We start from the raw sequence: 21,539 nt of genomic DNA on the forward strand, positions 1-21,539 counted from the left end.
TTGATGAATAGGCAACAGGTCATCAATTATGCATTTTCATAGATCTAAAATAATCCATATTAAACAAATGGCTATAGATGCTCTGAACTAGACATATTAAGCATACGTTCGTTTTTTGGTGCAGGGAGATTTGTGCTGTTAGCTTTTCGGCACTGAAAGCAGGGCCTTACCTTAGTGCAGAAGTAAAGTTATATATCTAAAAAGTGCTGACAGATGGGCCTATTATGACAGAAATTAATTTATATTTGCTCAAAGGTCCACTTTAAGTGTAACAATAAAAAGGTATACGTTTCTGGGAAATAATCAAAAGACTGGCACCACGATTGATTTTTGCTAGTTAATGCATAGGTGAATAGCTTCCAAATTTCTATAGTAGGTAGATTGCACCTCTGAAAGAATCATCTGAAAATAAAACTATAAATCTCCAGAGACATCTTGCTTATTTTAATTCAGTTCATGTTTATTTCACCAGAATCACCTAATTTAAATCTGACGGCTAGAGCTTCTATTGCACAGCAAAGAGATAGAGGACAACCTGTGGGGTCTCCTCTGCTGTTACAGGCCAACATAATATAATATATTAAGCCAACAAAAATTGCCATTTCATAGAATGGACAGATTAAGACTTGTGAAGCAAGGATGATGCCAAGAATATTCTTAGAACAGCGGAACAACTTGAACAGCAGCTTAGACTCAATAGATATCAATTGACATGAACATCCCAGCCATAAACCTGATTGGAGACCCTGTCACAAACGAATCACATCCGGGGAATCTGCATTAGGTGTGCAGACATAAACCCAGCGTGCTGCAGCGTTTTTTAAATTTAATTTTAAATAGTGAGGGAAAGGCTTACAGCCTCTGTCAGGTTTTTTTGCTATCTGCTGTCCGTTATGGATGTTTCCCCTCACTTCCTGTCAGGACAGGATGTGGTGGGAAATCTCTACAGCAAAATACGGACAAAAATAATAGCTGAGTCAACTTAGAACTTCTGCCAATGGTTTTATTGCCGTCAACACTGTACTGTTTCAACAGCCGCAACCCCTATTTGATGTACAGGGGTTACAGGGACAAGAAAGAGAGGGAACATCTCCCAATAGGTTCAGAGACCAAAATAAAAACCTGACAAATATTTTCACTGTTCACCATTTTATTCAAAACTAGAACAAAAATGGATGCAGTTAGGTTTCAAAGTCTCTCAAGCACAGAATGCATGCATGAATCATTGAAAACAATTAGTTAGATCATTAACCACTATTCAATAAATAACTTCGATGTACCATGGTTTGATACATGAGATAAAGAGTTTTCCCACATTTACAGCACAGAAGTCAGTGTTGGTTGAAACAAAATTTGTGCAAGGAGTCTGATTGCTCATGAGAGAACAACTAAAGAAACTTTACATTCAGGACCATTTAATAAAAGGGCATTTGCTCTACTTCTTAGAAGTGAGAAAGAACTAAAATAACTGTGGCTGCTTTGTAAAGTACTTGAAAAAAATAAAAATCACATCAAAAGTTCCAATAGAATAAGTGAAGCAGGCACTGTGGGAGAGAGGAGCTTACAATAACATCCCCGTCACATTATCAATGCTTTCCGTCCATCTGTGTGCTGCCATCATAATGTAGGGAGATAATAATCTGCAGACAGCCTTTCTCATTTATCTAATTAGTAATCGACCCAGTTATTATTGCACAAATAAATCATGTTAACATGGAGATTACCTATGACAACACACACCATTACTTTACTGATGTGTCAAATTGTCAATTTTATATGCCAACTGTTGACTACTTGGCTTTAAAAAGAAATGATAGGCTTTTAAAATTTTTATATGTGGTCGTTAGATTACTTTGTTTTAAATGATTTTTCTATATATAGTTATAAACCTTTTTACATACACTTTTAATTACACATGAAAATGGTGAGTAATAGATTGTTTTACTAAGACGGGCTCTGCATTATGTTTAGCAGTGCTATACAGTGATGGTGCGTCACTGCTCCTCTTACATCAGTGAAGGCCTTAGCTGAGATCCTTAAGAATTCTGTGACTACAATAAAATACAATATACAGGTGTCTTTATCATTTCATTAATTTAATCTCAGCAGTCATTTAGGAAAGATGACAACTGCACTGTCTAACATATAGAAAGACACAGGAAGAATATCAAATGTTTCAATGAAATGCCATCATAGATATAAATAACAGCAAGAAAGCACAAATGTAGCCCTTAAAAAAAAAAAAAACTTTCAGCCAAACCGGAGAAGAAAAACGTAGACGCAAAATACACTACGCTTACCTTTACAGGTATACACATCATTCAGGTCTGGTATTTTTATATTTGTATAACTCACCTTACACTTAATCATGATAAATATGCAGAAGATACTTTCCAACACATTGTCCACTTCCTATTATTCCACTAGTAGACTATGGCAGGTGAGGGCCACACAACTGAGATTAGAAATAGGTCCACTGAAGTTACAAACATTTTTTTTAAAGAAAACAAAGTTACTAATAGGATGCACTGTCTGCCCTCCCAACTGTTCTAGCCTGGTATTTCACTGAAGAACATGGCATCAACTTTTCCTTTGCCTGAATTCTCAGAGATGTTTAAGAACATACACATATTTTGTAGTCATCAGTCACTGTAAGATATTTATATCTAATGTACAAAGTATTCATAATCTATTTTGAAAGCATCCACATATGCTCAGTGAGCAAGTATGCAGACAGTTACTAAGCAAATGTGTTGCAAGAGACATGTTTAAGTGCTGTAGCAATAAGGTACCACTGCATGCAATAAAGCAGTGTTTTTCAACCTTTTTTGTGCAAAGGCACACTTTTTTCATGAAAAAATTCACGAGGCACACCACCATTAGAAAATGTTAAAAAAATTAAACTTTAGTGCACACTCTTCATACATTTAAGTGCTGGCCAAGGCCTGAGTATTTAAGCACCACACCCCTGGGTTGAAAGTGTAAAGTGTATACATATCTCAAATAAAAAGACATTTTTATTCAGAATTGTCTTTTGGCACCATTAAAGCCCCACTTTTTTTCTTTTTCTTTACACTAGTCAAGTGCACACTGCTGGTGTGTCATGGAAAAGAACCCCCTCACCTTCCCAGTTGCTAGGAGCGTGACAAGACCTGCAGAAAGGGGGGTCCTCTGAGGGATGCTGGCAGAATTGCCTCTATCAATGCTCCGGCTCTGTAACGGCTCAGAGCTCCTGTCACGTCACCGGCTCCTCCCCCCGAGCTGGAGACGTGACAGAACCTTTCATCGCTCCACCCCTCCGGCTCTGTCACGGCTTCATCTTTTCTCCACGCCGTCACTACTCCACGCCCCCCTGCTCTGTCACGCGGCTGCATCACCGCTCTATACCCGGTCACCGCCGCTCCACGGCCCCAGCTATGTCATCGCGGCTGCTCCACGCTCCCAGCTCTCGTCGCGGCTCCATTGCCGACCCGCGTCCCCTGCTCTCGCACCGGTATGATTGGTCTATTTGTGAGCCAAAGCCGCGGCACACCAGACAATATCTCACGGCACACTAGTGTGCCGCGGCACAGTGGTTGAAAAACGCTGCAATAAAGAACTCCAGTTCTAGCAGACAATATCATACAGGTATCATTTTTATACAGTACCTAACACACCCCTCATACCACATATCTCTAATGTACACTACCGGTCAAAGGTTTTAGAACACCCTCATATTTCCAGTTATTATTGAAATGTAAGCAGTTCAAGTCCAGTGAATAACCTGAAATGGTACAAAGGTAAGCTGCCAGAGATGGGGGGAAAAAAAGTTTAGGTTACAAAAACTGAAAAAAAAATATTACATTTCACTGATATATTAAAAAGCCTTTTTGGGGGAAGTAGTAGTGGGATAACATTTATTCTGCAGCAATGTAGGTAAACTGGAGAACACTTGGAAACTGGAGAAAACTCTGACAGGAAGAGGTCTGGCAGACCAAAAAGACACAATAGAATCAGAAGTGAAGTTTCAAGCAGAGCGTAACATTGATCAAAGTAAGCAATTCTTAGTTTCAACTGTGAAGAGAAGACTTTGAGCTGTAGGTTTGACGAGTGGCAGTACGAAAGCCATCGCTAAGATGGAAAAATAAGAAAAAGAGGCTTGCCTGGGCCTTATGGACTGATAATTCACAATTTGAGATCTTCAGCTCATTACGCAGGGTTTTTGTACTCCATCAAGTAGGCAAAAGGATGGTTTCTCTGTGTGCGACACCAACTGTGAAACATGGAAGAGGAAGCGTGATGGTCTGCAAACTCTTTTGCTGCATCCAGAGCTGGAGACTTGGACATTGAGCGGCACCCTGAACCAAACCTTACACCACAGCATTTGGTGCCATGCAATACCCTCTGGTGTACATCCAGTTGGTCAGGGGTTCATCCTATAGCAAGATAATAACCCAAAACATACCTCCAGGGTGTCAGAACTACCTTAAAAGAAAAGAACAGTAGGCTTCAAATCATGGAATGGCCAGCACAGTCTCCAGACTTAAACCCCATCGAGCTGGTTTAGGATGAACTGGACAGAAGAGTGAAAGCAAAGGAACCTATAAGTGCAACACATTTGTAAAATGGCGGCAAGCCTTTAAGGGCTTGTTCACATGAAAAATCTAATAAAAAAAATAAAAAAAGAAGGGCTTGTTCACAACAAATGAATTTGATCCGTTCTGTAACTGCTCTGCTCCTGGAACGCGCTTGGTGTGAACTAGCCCTAAGGAAAAAAGAACTGCTGGGCAATCATGTCTTCATTCGACACATCCATTAACATCAACATTCATCGCTTGCTAGTATTCTGTGAATACCAGACACCCATAAGATCTCTCTTACCTGTGGGAACAATAGGCTATCAGGCTACCAGGCTACCAAAAAATGCCAACCCAAGAGATAACCCTTTTCTTAGTGCACAGCTCTGGCATATGCTTGTTGTGTGTACCTCATAGACATGTCCAAACCTGTTGAATTGCAGTTATCAGAAGTAATAAGGTATCAGTCTATGAGTAGTTTAAGTTTAACAAAATTCACTGCTTGCACCTAGAAAGAATCTAGATCTTTAGGAGGCTAAAACAATAAAATCAGCTACGGCATTTTCTTTCTTCTGTAAGAATTTCTCAAATTGTGCCACAAATCCATTTAGCTGGAAAACAAAGATTTTTAAAATGGACACTTCCCTGTTAACAATGGTGTATACTTTGTGGTAACAATGTTAGTGGGATATGACTTACTACAGAAAACCATTAAAACACAGTAAATCTACACTTAGCTTGCAAGTCCATCTTCTCTCATGCCCCCAAAGCACTAAAATAATGAAGCACATGGCTCCACGGGAGTCTGTGTGTCCATATAAAAACAAAGGGAGCGGAAAGACATACTTTGAATAAGCCCAAAACCACATTGTTCTCATACTTGTGCATCACTGGAAAATTTAAACAGGTCATTCCTCCCAAACTGATGACAAGCACTGCGTGCGCTCAGAGTTTCACTTACTGACCCCTTGCAACCATCCACAAAGATGTTACACAGAGCAGTGCAATATGTACATTATGTGACAAAATATGACAAAGTACATATAATGGGCTATTCATAAGGCAGTGCAGAGTGCAATTTAAACAGACTATCACTGCATGTTATGTTCTGCTAATAGAGTCTTGATTACTGCAGAAAGTCTGAAGCTTAAGTGATACTCTTTATTGGCTAACTTAAGTTATTAAGGATTCCTTAGGTCCCTTTGTTACGTTTTTTTAAAATGTCACTATGTACAGGGTGACCGACGGGAGTCGGACGTTTTTAGAACAGGTAGTACACGGTAAATGGTGATTATTGGAGAGTGGTGAGTCTATCACAGCAACACAGCGGCTATTTCGTCGAGAATTCAATGTTGAAATAAATGTTCAATGTTGGTTGAAATGGAGCCGTTCCCAGTCGCAAAACGGTCCTCAGGTTTGTTGAACATTTCAGAACAACTGGAAACATTATGAACAAGAAGCCACCAGGCCCCGCCTGCACTGCAAGGATGCCGGAAAACATTGCACGGGTGAGAGGCACTGGTTAGGAGCCCGGGACGGTCTGCTCGAAGACATGCGAGTTAGGGTTGAGTCATGAATCAGTGAGAACCAAGATCATGTGCATTCGCACAGCAAAGTCTTTTCGTTCCTCGTAATCGCTCACATTGAGTGGTTGAAAAACCTGCATTTTGTATGGATGGAATCTTAAATCTCTCTGTAAAATGGTTCTCACTGATTCACGACTCAACCCTAACTCACTTGCATGTCTTCGAGCAGACAGTCCCGGGCTCTTAACCAGTGCCTCTCTCACCCTTGCAATGTTTTCCGGCGTCCTTGCAGTGTGGGTGGGGACTGGTGGTTTCTTGTTCATAATGTTTCCGGTTGTTATGAAATGTTCAACCAACCCGAGGACTGTGTTGCGACTAAGAATAGCCTCGTGTCGACCAACATGGAATTGTCAACTAAATAGCCGCTGCGTTACATGGTTACATAGTATTTGAGGTTGAATAAAGACATTAGTCCAATAGTTGCTGTGATAGACTCGCCACTTCGAACAAAGCTGTCATAAGCAAACAAACAATGTTATAATGTCCATTGTTTCGTTGTGAATTAAATTAGGTTAGCCAATAAAGAGTATCACGTAAATTCCCAACTTTCTGCTGGCAATAAAATGAAAAACTGCTGAAAGCCTTCAAAACCCTGCCCTTATGGCCATATCCTAGGCTGTTCTGACAGGGAATGCTCTGGTGGTGTTGGACCAAAGGAGGTGGGAGGCATTATCAGGCTCCATCACTATAAATATGTGCAAGAGTCAAGAAGGGGCAGGGAAAGTTGCCTACCCTGGGAGAAGCTGAGGACCAGAAAACTCATGAGAAGACAATCCTGTATGGTGCCGAGGTGCCGTCTCACGTGATTTTGGGTACTCGGGATTCCTCCGGCTGTTATTGAACAGAGCTTGGCATCACTCCCTTCAGTAGGTAAGTGGAGGCAGGGTAAGTATATAGGACCACATTAACATTTGCCAATGGGGCCGAATCACGGAGTCTCACAAATTCCTTCCTATACGATTAGATGGGAACAGGATGCAAACATCTCCAGACAGTGGCAGCCGTCATTGTACTGTACAGCGCCTCCCACCTGCAGCTGATCACACAGGGGAATTCGTGAGGCTCAGCGATCCGATCCCACTTACAAGTGTTAACATTTAAAAAAAAAATTCCTACAGTTGTCTGTTTCCTTACATTGATTCTAAAGTTAGTTACAATGAGGAGGGATCTTATTAGGCAGATGTTGCTTTTTACTGCAGGGTCTGCAGAGCATAACCCACAAGTCATGCTCCTAGTTAAACTGAGTATACACATTTTTTTTTCCTTCTGCCAATGGAATGTAGGAAAAAAAATATGACAGATTCCGCCATCCACACTAAACAGCATGGATGAACAAATCTCCCGCTGTGTACATTGTATTATGACAGTGGTGCCAGCCACTGTCAAAATAACCAAATGGTGTTTGCAGGTGATTGGCTGCAAGCACTGTTCTGCCGACAATCTACTAACATATTCCTTCAGCAAAAGTCAATCTAATGATCGAGAGGATAGGGTCACCAGCAGATTGAATTTCGACTGATTCCTGCTGAATAAGCTTAAATTCACTCCGTGTGTACCCACCTTTACATAGTAAACTAAAGAGGAAGGCGTTTATGATCAATAAAGGTAACAGCAAGCACCTTTTTGACTGAAGTTTTATTTTAGATGTGTAAAATGGCCAGCGGGTTCACTTTAAGTGACACTAAACCCAGGAGTTAAATCTTTAAAAATGCATTCAAGTGCCTTAACTATTAACAGAAATGTAAATTAATTGTGTATCACTCGGCTGTAGATCCTCAAATCATCTCTGAATTGGTGCTGACATTGTCCATGCTTCTGGAGAGTGACTACTTTTGTTCCTCATGGTCCCTGTGTGTGTTGTAAAGTAGCCACTGCGCCAAGCTCGCTCCCACGATGGACTACAATCTCATGTTTAGCTTACCAATTTTGTTTTGTAAGTTACCGTTTTGTATTGAGATTGTAGTCCATCACAGGAGTGAGCTTGGAGCGGTGACTACTTTACAACACACACAGGGACCATGGGGAACAAAAAAAGTAGCCACCCTCCAGAAGGAAGGACAGTGTCAGCACCTATTCATTATTATTATTTGAGGATATACAACCGAGTGATACACAAATAAGGAAGGACAGTGTCAGAGAATCTACAGCTGAGTAATGGACAGATAAGATACATTTTTGTTAATAGTTAAAGGTACTTGAATGCATTTTTAAAGATTTAACGCCTGAGTTTAGTGTCACTTTAAAAACATTAAACCATTTAAAAGTACCTCTGTGGTAATACATATCAAAAGCAGCTCATTGCAACTCCAGTATGAAAAACAAGCTGGTGTTTCCTACATTCCTAGCTCTTCTATTGATTTTCTTTTTGTTTGCAGTAAATACATTAATTTCTAGAGCAAATAGTGGAAAGTAACTGAATCTTTTCAGACTGCTTACTAATAATAAAAAAAAAAGCCAGAGATTTCTTATGGGGGGTCACACTGTTTAAGCAGTGATGTCATGGAAAGAACAGACATGCTAATTAGTGACTGGAAAAACCACAGTTCTGGGCGATTCACAATTCTAAAGGCATATTATATTTAAGGGAGAAGATCTTGCAAATCCTGCACAACTGCATATGTCTTTATAATAAATGGAAGACTTTGCTTCAAAACTTAAAAGCAGTAACCTAAAGCACAAATTAAATCAATGTGTTTTAAATCACTGTGTCTACTGCCTACTGCAATTGGAATTATGATTGGCTGTTTGGGTATTGGGTTGTCATCAGAACAGGAATAGATGGGAAATCTTCCAATGGGGACACTAGCTTTGGTGACCCTGCTGACCACCAGAGATATTCTCTTACGTCCTGTTGTGGCTATCAGGCAGGAAGTGACAGAAATCTCACCAATGGGACACAGACAGCAAAACAAAAAAGCTGACAGGAGTTATAATTTTCCCTTACACTATCCAAAACTTAAAAAAAAGATTTAGCTTCAGTTCTATGCAAAATGGACACCACTGAATATATGATCTATGAAATATCGCATAGAACTCTAGATAAACTGCTAATTACAGTTTTAAATTACAAAATATTTTATTGAATAACGAGAAACAGACAATTGAGGTTCAATGTCAGCAGACAGATAGATACGGGCAAATGGAACAAAGTGAGAGAAGCTGCTACAGAGTATCATACATCCAGTAGGAGTCACAATTAGCCTATCCAATAGGTTTCACCAAGCTGAATTAAAAAAAAAAAAAGGGGAGGGGGGACGGGACGGGAAGAGAGTGTGTCACGATTTCTAGCTTTCATTTCATACCTATTCGTCCAGTGCAGCGATCCCATATTTAGTGGAATTTGTTTTTACAAGCATGGTGCTTATAAATTAAACATTTAAAAAGGGAAGAGAGGTGTTCAGCGCTTACTTCCATTGTTCTATAGGGTGTAGTAGCACCTGGATCCATGATCTGGCTATCATTTTTCTGGCCACAGAGACAGAGTTTCTTGGATAAAGATAGTGGCGTATTTGTCAGGGTCAGTAGCACAGAGTATACCTAAAAGGCATAACTTAGGGTCTAGGGCCACTGGTGAACCCATTTCGTCATGAAGAAATGTAACAACTTGTCGCTGTAATCCAGCATAACAGGGCATGACCAGATCATGTGGTAAAAGGATCCCACAGCATTCTGACACAGAGTGGATTATAATCAGGTTTAATTTTGGATAATAGGATAGGGGTAAGGTAAGAATGCTGTAGAATATAGAAATGTGCAAGTTTGTCAGAATAACGCAAGGAAACCAGCTTATGGCTCAGCAGAGCCAGTTCCCAATACTCTTCGGTTAAACTACCTACATCCGACTCCCAAGCTGATTTTTTCCGCTAGGGCAGCTCGAATATTGCTAGGGGGTTGAAGTATGCTGTAAAAGAAAGAAACGGGTTTAGAGGAGCAGTTAGGGAATCAAAAAGAGGGTTGTCCAAGTGTACAGATGGAAGAGAAGAAAGGCGAATCAGAGTGGCATGGCACAATTGCAAATAAAAGCATATGATTGGGTAAATCAGATTTCTCTTGTAAGTTGAAAAGGATCGTATTGCCACATCTCTAAAAAGGTGTCCCAGACAGTTCCCACTGAGACTAGACCAGACCTATGGATTGGGTATAGTATTAAACTGTATTTTTTCAAATAGGCGTATGATTGTTGAACGGAGAAAGCTTAATTCGGGTAAGTGCAATGTCCCACAATCTAAGACATTGTGATAGGAAGTGATCTGGAGAAGGTTTGGATGAGAAACCCCCAAACTTCAAGATATTGAGTAGAGGGGTTCCAAGGACTGACTATTGTCCGAAATGGGCAGGAGGTGGCAAACCCGCAGTGCCTCAGATGTGGCCCAATGAAACAGGTGAGACAGATGTGAAGCGACATAGTATAATTTTAAAATGGGAAACAATCCTCCACCAGTCAACGAACATCGTACCACACCCCCCAATTAAGTTTGTGTCTGCCTTTACCCCAAAGGAAAATCTTAATAGCGCCTAAAATTTCACAGTTCTTAAGGGGTATGTCATAAAACATATAGGATCTTTGGAGCTAAATACAGTTTTAATGTATACATGTGACACGTCTTACCTGCCAAAGGTATTGGCAAGTTTTGTAATAGAAGCACTCCTGCCAGTCAGAATAGCCAGTCTAGTGATCTTACATTTTTCACTGAGATCAGTACAGTAAAGTTCTGTCACAGATGTGACTTTAGCCAGCTGATTGAACAATAAAGTAACATCACTGCATTGATTGGTGTCATGACTGTCCACTCTCTTCCGGGCAGCAGTCTCCCAGTTACACAAGACAGTACTCTGCAATACTGTAGAGCTAATAGGCTCTCACTGCTGTCCCTCCATCTGCTGCTGTGCATGGGACTACAGGAAGCTAAATAAAACAATTCAGATACTCTTATTACAAAATATGTATTTAAAATACATTTAAGGAGGATCCAACATAGATACATTTTCATGGTAAGTGCATGCATCTAAGCATAGTATAAATGTAAAACTTAGTATGCATTACATCCCTGAGGGCACAGTACTCCCCCTAACAAAGCCTTTATCGTCTTTTCTTCTCAGAAGGCCAGTGCCATCTTTATTTAGGTATCAACCATGGTCATCATCTATGCCCAAAACTAAGATGCTGGCTCAGCGATGACACAGTCATTGCTGAGCCTGGTTCCTTTGCTATTTTGGTCTGTGTGAATATAACAAATAGAGCTGCCTTCAAAAGTAACCAGACCTATTACAGAACCTTTTGACATTAAAAAAAATATATAGGCTTTCAAATCCTTTAATCACCCAATGCTAATAGACTGACCTTAATCAGTGCTACCTTGCCCTTCCTAGATGCTGGCCAAATAAAAGATCCAGTTAGTATGGCTATCACTTCTGGATGCTGCACCATAGAGTCCAACCTTTCCCTCATCATGGGAATCATGTGTTAAAGCTTAACTTGGGTAAATCAAAAGTTCCCTTGCAATGGGGCTCCCTCTGAGCTGCAAGAATAAATGCTCGTGTTTGCCTAGGGTATGAGTAAAAAGCACTTTTATTTGCCCTATTGCTCACTCCTTTAGGACCCTCTTCTCCATGTGACCAGTCTCCCAAAGTCACATCTCTTTTGCACTCTCTCCGGCATTCGCAGCTCTGATATCATCACATACAATGCAGGACCAGTAGCTCTGCATTGTACGCGAGGACAACAAAATGTTGAAGGGAAGAGCAGATGAGGTAGGTGAAAGTGCTTTTTACTGGTACCCTAGGTGAAAATGAGCATATTCCCTTGCAGTTTAGGGGAAAAGGAAACCCTATTGTAAAGGTAGTCTTTTGAATAGAGAGATGCACCAAAATGGAATTTTTAGACAGAAACCAAAACCGAAAATCACTTTTTTTTTCTAAAATCATTTTTTTAAACTTTACTGTTTGGGGAAGTATTAGGGGGTCTAAACGTATTCTGCAGCCCCTGTTAAGAATGAAGAAGAAAGCCTCTACACTGAGTGCTCCTGTCCATTCATTATCTGTGGATATAGTATGAGTTACCATGTCAACAATCATGAATGAACAGGAAGTAATGTAGAGCACTTCCTGTTCATTCATAACTGGGGACACAGTAAAGAAAATTTTATTTGAACCAACTCTGACTTATCCTTGTTTGGCACTTTTGCAGCTCAATATACTTGTACCACGCATGTGAGGTCTTGCAGGTGACTGATTTCAGGTGACCTTTGACTCTCTGATTTCCATTAATTATGTCCTTGGGTTTAGCGTGAACCCAATTTGTCAGAATTCGCCCCAAGCCCGCACAAAACTGTGACCCCCATGATTTAACAGTGGCTTTCCCTGCTCTGGCACTGCATGTGGTGTGTGATGATCATCAGATTGTGGTAAAATTAGGTTTCACATGATTGTTTTCCAGGACCAGCATTGCATGCAATTTGTTTGCCACGGCCACGGTTGAAAAAGTAGAACAGTGTTAACTGGGTATGTAGTGGTTTCAGCAGACCATTATTCTTGACACATCTGTTCACTTTGTAATGCACCAATATTGTTGTAACATATTAGAAATACCTGCAGATACCACAGAGGCAGGCTATCGCCCACACTGACTTCCACTTGCCTTGCAGTGACCAAAAAGGGAACACTTCTGGAACTGCATTCCCAATAGCACTCCAAAGGTCAAAAGGTTTTGAGCAGACATATTTTTCTTTTTGTTTAATTAATAGTGGCAGGTCCTTTAAAGAGAATCATTTATTCACATGGCTCGGAGAACATTCAGCTAAAATATGAAGTGTCTGTCCTCTGTTGCTTACTGTGTATGGACAATATCAAAGTAATGAAAATCATAAGAGGATTACATTCTTAAAAGGCTCAGAATTTCCAACGTCTAATTACTGCTGGATGCATCAAAAAATACTGTCGGTACAGTAACTACAAGTCAGCAGAGTATATATTTAGTGGTGAGCCCAGCAATCTAAAAGCACATCTTCCTAAACATAAATGGATTACATACAGTATATGAAGTTCAATACAACATAAGAGACACAGGGGGTTTAATTAATTAAACAGACATACAATCGGGAAGTAGGACCAACAGCAACTGCTCTGGATTATATAGTATGGTGGTATTAAATAAAGCAAACCTGTCAAAACATAACAATTGCCCCCTTCAACACTTCTTAAATAACTACCCTTGGTGCCATTTCCCACTGCTCTGAAAATAAACGCCGATCTCTAATAATCCCGGTACTTTCAGGGGTGAGAAAGCACATGACACATCATGTGCACCTCAGAATGCAGTAATTGGGGACCAAGTGGTTAACCATAACACCATTGTTGGGAAACAGCATTATTTAGACTTAAGCAGCCAATAAGCAAGACAAAGCATTGTCCCATGCGCTGTGGGCTGTGCCATTCACTGTACAACTGTCCTTACCATCTTGTCTTGAATTGTATTGTAATGTCTTCCTTATATTGTAAAGCGCTGAGCAAACTGTTAGCGCTATATAAATCCTGTCTAATAATAATAATACTAGGTATCATCAATTGTTATTAGCATAAGTGGTAAATATAGGCACCGTAAGGTGCCTAGTACAAGATGGGGGAGGGTTAGTTGTGACAGATTTACTTAAAATATGTGTTCAGAATATTTAAACCTGAATATGAATAATCCTGTTTCATATACACTTCTGCTACAGTCATAAACATCATTAAAGAAAAGACATGAAAACTACACTAACCCCGCCCCCCGATCCCTCCCCTATTGGTTATGCTTATTGATATGCCGCCTACTGTACAGGCGACACTTGCTCCCCTACACAACTGCTACTAACTGATATTTGTATGTCTTGCATTTTAAAAACCTACTAAAACATATTGAAGAGAAAACTACACTAAACCCATTATCACTAGAAGAAACAAGTATATTTTCCTGTTTAAAAGATTTGTATTGAATTTGCAAGAGAATGCAGAAAGACCGTAAAGAACTTAGGAGTGGGGCCGTAGGTAAGTATTGTGGATAGAGCATGTTCCAGTATTATTTTTACTTAGTTCAGGAACAGCTTATATTATTCCCTGTAACATCATCACCAGGCCTGTAAAATTCATGGGAGGTGCAACCTCTGGAAGCTCATTTCCGGTTGAATTAGATATTACCCCATAACTACATCTCCCGAAAGCCCCTTTCACACACAGTGTGTCGGCAGTCTCTTGGGAGTGAAGTTAACAGCTTGTATTGCTGGAAAAGAAGCTGGAAAAGATTGACAGCAACAGTGCCAATATACCTTGTATCAAAGCACCTTCGATGCATGCATGATAGTGGAATCATGTTTTTGGAGCCCAGCGCCATGTTTAATGAATGGTAGGAGATGGGACACTCATTCCTACATGCGCCTCCTCAGACCAGTGGTGTCATGCCGGCATCAGAGTCTGTGTTTGGTTTCTCTTTTACATAATTGTACGATAGAAAGGATTCCAGATGGAAATGGCTTACCTTAGCTAGGAAGGTCCAGGAGAGGTGATGTGCAGGAGAAAGACTGCTCCTTAATTTTACAGAAAGCAGCATCAACACGAAGCCCAAAATCCCACTAGAAGGTCAATACATTATTTCAGTAAACTGCTGTGATAGTCAAGTCAGGTGACTTTACATAAAGATCAAAAGGGGGGAATTTATCAAAACCGGAGCAGTCAGATTTTGGAGCAGTTGTCCTTGACAAATAATCAGCTTCTCTCTTTAGTTTGTTTAGTTGTTTAGCTGTACTGAAAATGACAGATAGAAGCCGATGAGTTGCCATGCACTGCTGCTCCAGATTCCGTCTACTCCAGTTCTGATAAATTCCCCTCAATGGTATTTTATTCATAATGATCTGAAACACACACACACATACATATGCGCTGCTATGTTTATATGTATTAAATCTATAGCCATAAAAATGCAGTTGGCCAGCTTCAAACTGAACTCCAGGCAAGTGGTAAATCACACAGTTAAAATACATATATATGAGCGCAGATAGCGCAACCAGGTTGGTACCCTGATTTTCCCTCCACTGGAAATACGTAATATAGTTAGGCCACTTCCCTGCCTTTGGTCTGAGGCTAGACAGTGAAGTTGAAGCAGCAGACTGATGAGGTCATCCTTCTCCTACTCTGGTCAGTACATATCCCTCTCTCATCCTACCATGTGGGGGGATTACAAGAGGCTGTGACAAGTCCAGTTCAGGTATTTACAATAATTCCATTTATCTATTTTTTTAATGAATACATAGCTGCATTAAGATATGATAACAGCTGCCTAAGTTCAGCTTTTAAACACATTATGGAAATCTAACAAAGAACTGATACATTAAAGAATTGCCTATTTTCTAGATACATGTAATTGATACTTTTTACATTTGTCTCTGCACTTGTACAACTAGGTTTAGTTTATAAATATTGATGTGTGTAGAACATATATGCCAGAAAAGACTACCATTTATTGAAATATTGTTTTTAATCTTTAGAAATGTTCCTCGTCATTCGTGCAGCAGCTGATTACCAATATGTAATAAAGTGTTTTGTTTCCAGTGTAGAAATGATACAAAAGTGATTGATAAGAGTTTTTCCTTACCTGGCACAACACCCACTATGGAATCGATAGAAATAAAGGAAAGGGAATTCCAAGGCACTGAAGAGGTCACCTTAAGGGACAAAAACAGAACATGTTTAAGATCAAGAAACGGATATTTAAAGAGCTGTGGTCTAGTGGAAAATCAGGATGCTGGTTTATAACAAATTCTGCCTGTCATGCTGAGATTTTGGTTTGTTTTGAAGGTAACCATCTTATAAATCCAAATTCATTTTTATTAGCTCTTCCATTCCCTTCCCTTTTTTACCCTTGTAGAACTATAGCTTCCAATTAAAGGGCAATGTCACCCTTACTGAAGTTGTCATCTAAAAAATTTCTTTCAACAACTTACTGGATTTCCAGGGTGCTTTGCATCTCTTTCTCTGCTGCTTGATATAATGCAATCTTGATTCTCAAGACTACACAGCCCATCATGCATTGCTTCTAGCAAGCAATGATAATGCTACATTGTTTCGATGTTGAGTTATAGTTCAGAAGGCAATGCATATTCACAGGGCTGAGTTAAATTGTGTCAGTGCATTGAAGAAGTACATTCTATGGGCATCTTCAATACATTAAGAAACTTCTAGATTAATATCCCGATTAGGAGTAGCTTAGAACTTATGGAAATTCGCTATAAAAGTACTTATTTATTTTTAGTTTTTGACCATAGATACCCTATAGATAAGACCTGCAGCTAAACATTAATATAGAAATTGCATCATCAAGAATAAGAATTTTAATAATATTATCCTATCAATTCTGAATGTAGGTAGAATTCTAGGGAACACAAATGACAACATTTGGCAAATCCTCCCAAAAATGTTGTTTAGGGAGGAACTACGAAACAAAGTCTTCCTGCTAAAAGAGGAAGCTATTCACACATCTAGCAGATCCTTCACATAAACAGGAAGATACATCTTTACAGGAACAGGAGATTTATCAAGGTAAACTATGCAGCTGGCAGGGGGACAAAGGATTCTCTGAAAGCATTTAAGCATTGATGGATTGATTAAGAGGACCAATGGCAAGACGTGGCCTGCGGGTACTGCATGCTAATATCCAACTACAATAAATACAGATTTGTTTGTTACTTTGCTGAGTGGAACATTTTGTGCAGGGAGCTCCTTATCCCTTTTTCTCCTTTAACTAGTGTTGCGTTTCAAAATTACGAAAAGGTCAAGATGCCTCACCATCTGAAACGAAAATTCACATTCTGGCCATCTTTCTGCAGGTTGTCTCAACCTCTACTAATTGTCTTCATTTACATAATGATAATTTAAATTGTGCTTAGAGAGCAAACATGGTGGAGCTGAAAAGATGTAAATTCCCACTAGTGCTTCACAGTTGTCTCATTCTGTCAATGTAGGATTCTAATCCTAACTCCATCCTGGCTAGAGCCAACTGAAGCTTTTAACCTTAACTACTGTTGTCGCCAGCCTAAGTGAATTCTACATATAATCTCATCAAGGATGCAGCAAGGGTGTCTCATACAGGTATTTTTGTTTCCCATTAGAATATATAGGAGTAGCTTGGCTGAGATGCATGCATCCCATGTCATGCTGGGGGTAAGGTTTTTAATAGGGTCTTGGACTGTGGTAAAGACTTTTCTGCTGCTCTTATAAAGAAGAAATACCTATACTGTATGTGGAGTTGATTGTTGAATGTTACCTCTATGTTTCTGGTAATTCAAATTCAGAAACAAAGCAGAAAAATAATAATTATTTAGGAAACCGACTTGTATGGGAATGCAAAACCAGTTTGAAACTAATGAAAGTCCATCAAAACAGGCCCTAAAGCTGGACATGCACCTATAGATTATCTGCAGATTTTCTGTGGTCAGATGGAAAAACTGTAACAGATTCCTCCATCTACGCTAAACTGTGTGTCTGGAGGAATCTCCCACTGGGCCAAGCTTCAGTGTCTTGCTAGTCGGCCCCGATGGCTGTCAACATACTAGCAAGATACTGAAGCTTGGCCCAGCGGGAGATTCCTCCATACACACAGTTTAGTGTAGATGGAGGAATCTGTTGCACTTTTTCCATCTGACCATAGAAAATCTCATCGGTGTATCGCCAGCTTTATACTCAGAGTGAAGTGAAATACCTGGCACCTCCAGGTATGCGTGGTCACGTAACTTAAACCCCCCTCTCATGGGACAGCGCTAGGTGCCTCATTATTGGCCCACCAATGACTCATGAGGCAAGGGACGGTATCCATAGCTCTTTGTGAACACCCACAAGTTGGCTTGGAGCTCACAAAGGGTTCACTTTCCCCAGTCTGGCAAGCAAACAGAATCACGTGGGTGTAAGAAAGGTGAGTAAGGTATGCTGCTGTGTGGAAAGTTTCTACCTCAGGGCTAGGAAATATGGACTAGTACTTTTTTTTTTTACTAAAAGCAAACTTGTCCCTTAAAGAGACCCTGTTCCCGGACCATTCATTTCAACAAAAATCTTCCTATAAGATTATATGCGCATTTAACATTTTGTGTGTGTTATTTACCAGTAAATGCCTCTCTTGTTTAGCCATCCAAAAGCCCTGATACTGCTGCTGGGCAGCATAATCTTGTATGTAATGTCGGCAGCTCCAGCATACACAGAACAGCATGACACTAATATATTCCCTTTGGTCCTCCCCCAGCAGCTACATTCAAAGATTATTTAGGGAGGTGAAGGGAGGAGTGGAGTAGCTAGGCCAGCACAGAGTTATTAGACACTCACTGGAGTCCCAGGAGAGGAGAGAGCTATGATGCACAAGGAGGTAGGGGGCAGGTCTAAGGAATCGACTCTACTGGATAGAAAAGAAAATTGCAGGTAAAACTACAGACAAATTAAGTATTTTAACCACTTGCTGACCGTGGTGTTTATACCCCCTTCCTGTCCAGGCCATTTTTCAGTATTCAGCAGTGCGGTACTTTGACTTACATTTATTCCGTCATGCAGTGCTGTACTGAAATTAATTTTATACCATTTTTGGGGGACAGATAGAGCTTTCTTTTGGTAGTATTTAATATCACCACTGCGGTTTTTATTTTTTACTATATAACGAAAAAATTACCGAAAAAATTTGAAAAAAAAACCTGTTTTTATGTTATGTTATAAAACAATTATTATTACCCAAATTTTAGGCAAAATATAAAAGACGGGGTCACGTCGTGTAAATAGACACCAAACATGTCAAGCTTTAAAATTGCGTGCGCCCGCGAACTCGCACAAACTACCATACCCAAAATTGGCCATAGGCAACGCTTTAAAAGCTTTTACCGCTCATCAGTTTAGTGTTATCAGTGATCGATGGCCCTAAAATTATTGCTCTCACTGCGACGTTCGCGGCGATATGTAACATGTGTAGCTTAATGAATGCAATCGTCGTTTCCGCACTTAGGCGCACTTGACGCATATGTGTATGTGGGGGGCGGGGTACTTTACATTTTTATTTTTTCATTACCTTTTATATGTGACTATTTTTTTTGTAACTCATTCTTTTAAACCTTTTTTTTTTTCACTTAACTTTATTGCTCTCACATAGGGGACTAACAAGCCCCCTTTGTGATAGCCAATTTTCAGTGACAGGTCCTCTTTATGGAGACATTAGGGATCTTTAAGACCCCTAATGTCACCTAGGGATCCCCAGAGAAGCTGATGAAGCAAACACCTGCTTCCCCAGCTTCTCTCCGGTTTCTGTACCGGAGAGTGACAAGAGGAATGCGGAAGTGATGTAATACACATCACTTCCTGCATTCCGAAGAGGAGGAGATCAAACGGAGATCTTGTACTGATCTCCAGCCGTAGAGCTGCTGTGCTGGTCCCGGGCTCACACCGGGCACAGCTGAGCTAACCCCCCTCACTGAGATTTGTTGACATTTCACATTTATACCGCAGTTCCCATTAATGATAAACTATCCAAGTGTGCTGACTGCAATGTCATGACTGTGCCTAAAGTTTTTTTTTGTCTCTTATTGCTCTCTCTCTTATTGCTGTGTTCAACCGAAATTCACATCAGGCAGTCAAAGCAGGTAAAATGTGGAGTAACAGTCTATGTGAATGGAAATTAAGAACAAAAAGGAAGTCTACATCATTTTAGTACAAATCCCTCTGGTAGCGATGTCGGTTAGGTAAAAGAACATATGACTGAATCAGGACACCTTCTTCAACCTGCCCTGAACTCTTTAACTGATAACTGTGATGTCAGAAACAAAAAAATTGCTTTAAAATGATGAGCTGTTTAATCATTAAACATGAGCAATTAATGTTTTTTAAAATGTTTTCTGCAAGAGATCAACCTGATAGAAACACAGTTTACTCAGAAAAAAAATTAGAGGCATTCCCTAGTGCATTGTGAGAGGGTTTTTTTTCTTTGTGAAAACCTGCTCAATAAACCTATGAAGTGCTAAGGAGAAGATGTAGCTACACAGAGACAAACAACCTTATCTAAAAGAAAAAATAAGGCAAAATCCCCGGGCGAACTAATCCAGAGGACTCCAAAATCAAGGCCAGCAAGAATGATTGCTAGGTACAGTATTAGTGCACACCAACAGCAGGACAGGAATCTATATAACCCCCTTATGTTAAACCTAGGGTCCAGGCTAATGGCAGATGTACTCCAATAAGCCATGTCATCGTGGCAGGATGCTCTTCAGAAAGGCAGCTGCAAACTGAATATAATAAGTATATATTGTATGTGTGTATATATACACAGTTGTGTGAAAAAGTGTTGTCCCCTTCCTTATTTTTCGTTGTTTTGCACATTTGTCACACTTTAATGTTCCAGATCATCAAACAAATTTAAACATTAGTCAAAGATAACACAAGTAAAACAGAACATGCGGTTTTTAAAAGGAAGGTTGTTATTATTAAGGGTAAATAAAATCCAAACCCACATGGCCCTGTGTGAAAAAGTGTTTGCCCCCCCACCGCGCGGAGCGACAAGTCCATCCCCATGTGTCATTATTGTTATGTCCATCCTCTGGTGTTATTATTGTTATGTCCGGGGATAATGACACCAGGGGACATAATGACAAAAGGGGACATAATAATAATAATGACACTGGGGGGGGGCATAATAATAATAATAATAATAATAATAATAATGACACCAGGGGGAGCATAATAATAATGACACCAGGGGACATAATAATAATAATGACACCGGGGGGGACATAATAATAATAGACACCAGGGGACATGCTCAGGTGTCATTATTATTATTGTTGCTATTCTATGCAGTGGAAGTGGTAGGTGGCGAATTATACACATTTACCATGAAAGTAGAATTATGGGGAGAGTGAAATGCGCACTTCCCCCTAGTTACTGAAGCTGCCACAGGTTGGCTCTCTTGATCGAGAACTGAGCGATCACATACCGCTGATCACTCAGTTCCTGCACTAACTCTCTGCAGAAAGCGGTGACAGTCACGGCCCCCCTCCCCTCTCTGATCCTCCAACGCTGACTGGAGGGATGGATGGGGAGGACACAACCTCTAGAGAGGTAGTCAGCTGTCAATCAGGTGGTGGGGTGGATCTGGACATAATTTTTTGGATCCATCCCAGCTGCAGCGTGGCTCTGCTCTGTCAGCATATAGCGGGCAATATTGCATGGGGGGCGTGGTGGGGGGCCCAAGAAAATGTTTGCCCGGGGTCCAATGCCCTCTCTAGCCCTGATTGGGCTAGAGAAGGCATTTACTTATCAGGTGTTGGACACTTGATATGCATGTTCTTTTTCCAGATCAGGGACCAGGTAGTGATCATCCTGGCTTCCATACCTAATGAGACAGTGACCT

The 21,539-nt window shown here is 40.3% G+C and overlaps 1 protein-coding gene across 1 annotated transcript in view; it reads right to left on the bottom strand.

Moving 5' to 3' along the window:
• TMEM241 (transmembrane protein 241) overlaps positions 1-21,539 on the bottom strand; it is an 89,327-nt gene that overhangs the window by 22,829 nt on the left and 44,959 nt on the right. Inside the window, exons 11-12 of the mRNA XM_018566753.1 lie at positions 15,765-15,834; positions 14,652-14,745 (exon numbers count right to left, since the gene is read on the bottom strand). Coding sequence (XP_018422255.1) covers positions 14,652-14,745; positions 15,765-15,834 — 164 coding nt within the window. The remainder of the gene's footprint in view (positions 1-14,651; positions 14,746-15,764; positions 15,835-21,539) is intronic.

This window comes from Nanorana parkeri, unplaced genomic scaffold, assembly GCF_000935625.1.
Source record: "Nanorana parkeri isolate BGI_ZX_2015 unplaced genomic scaffold, ASM93562v1 scaffold971, whole genome shotgun sequence".
Classification (NCBI taxonomy): Eukaryota; Metazoa; Chordata; class Amphibia; order Anura; family Dicroglossidae; genus Nanorana; species Nanorana parkeri.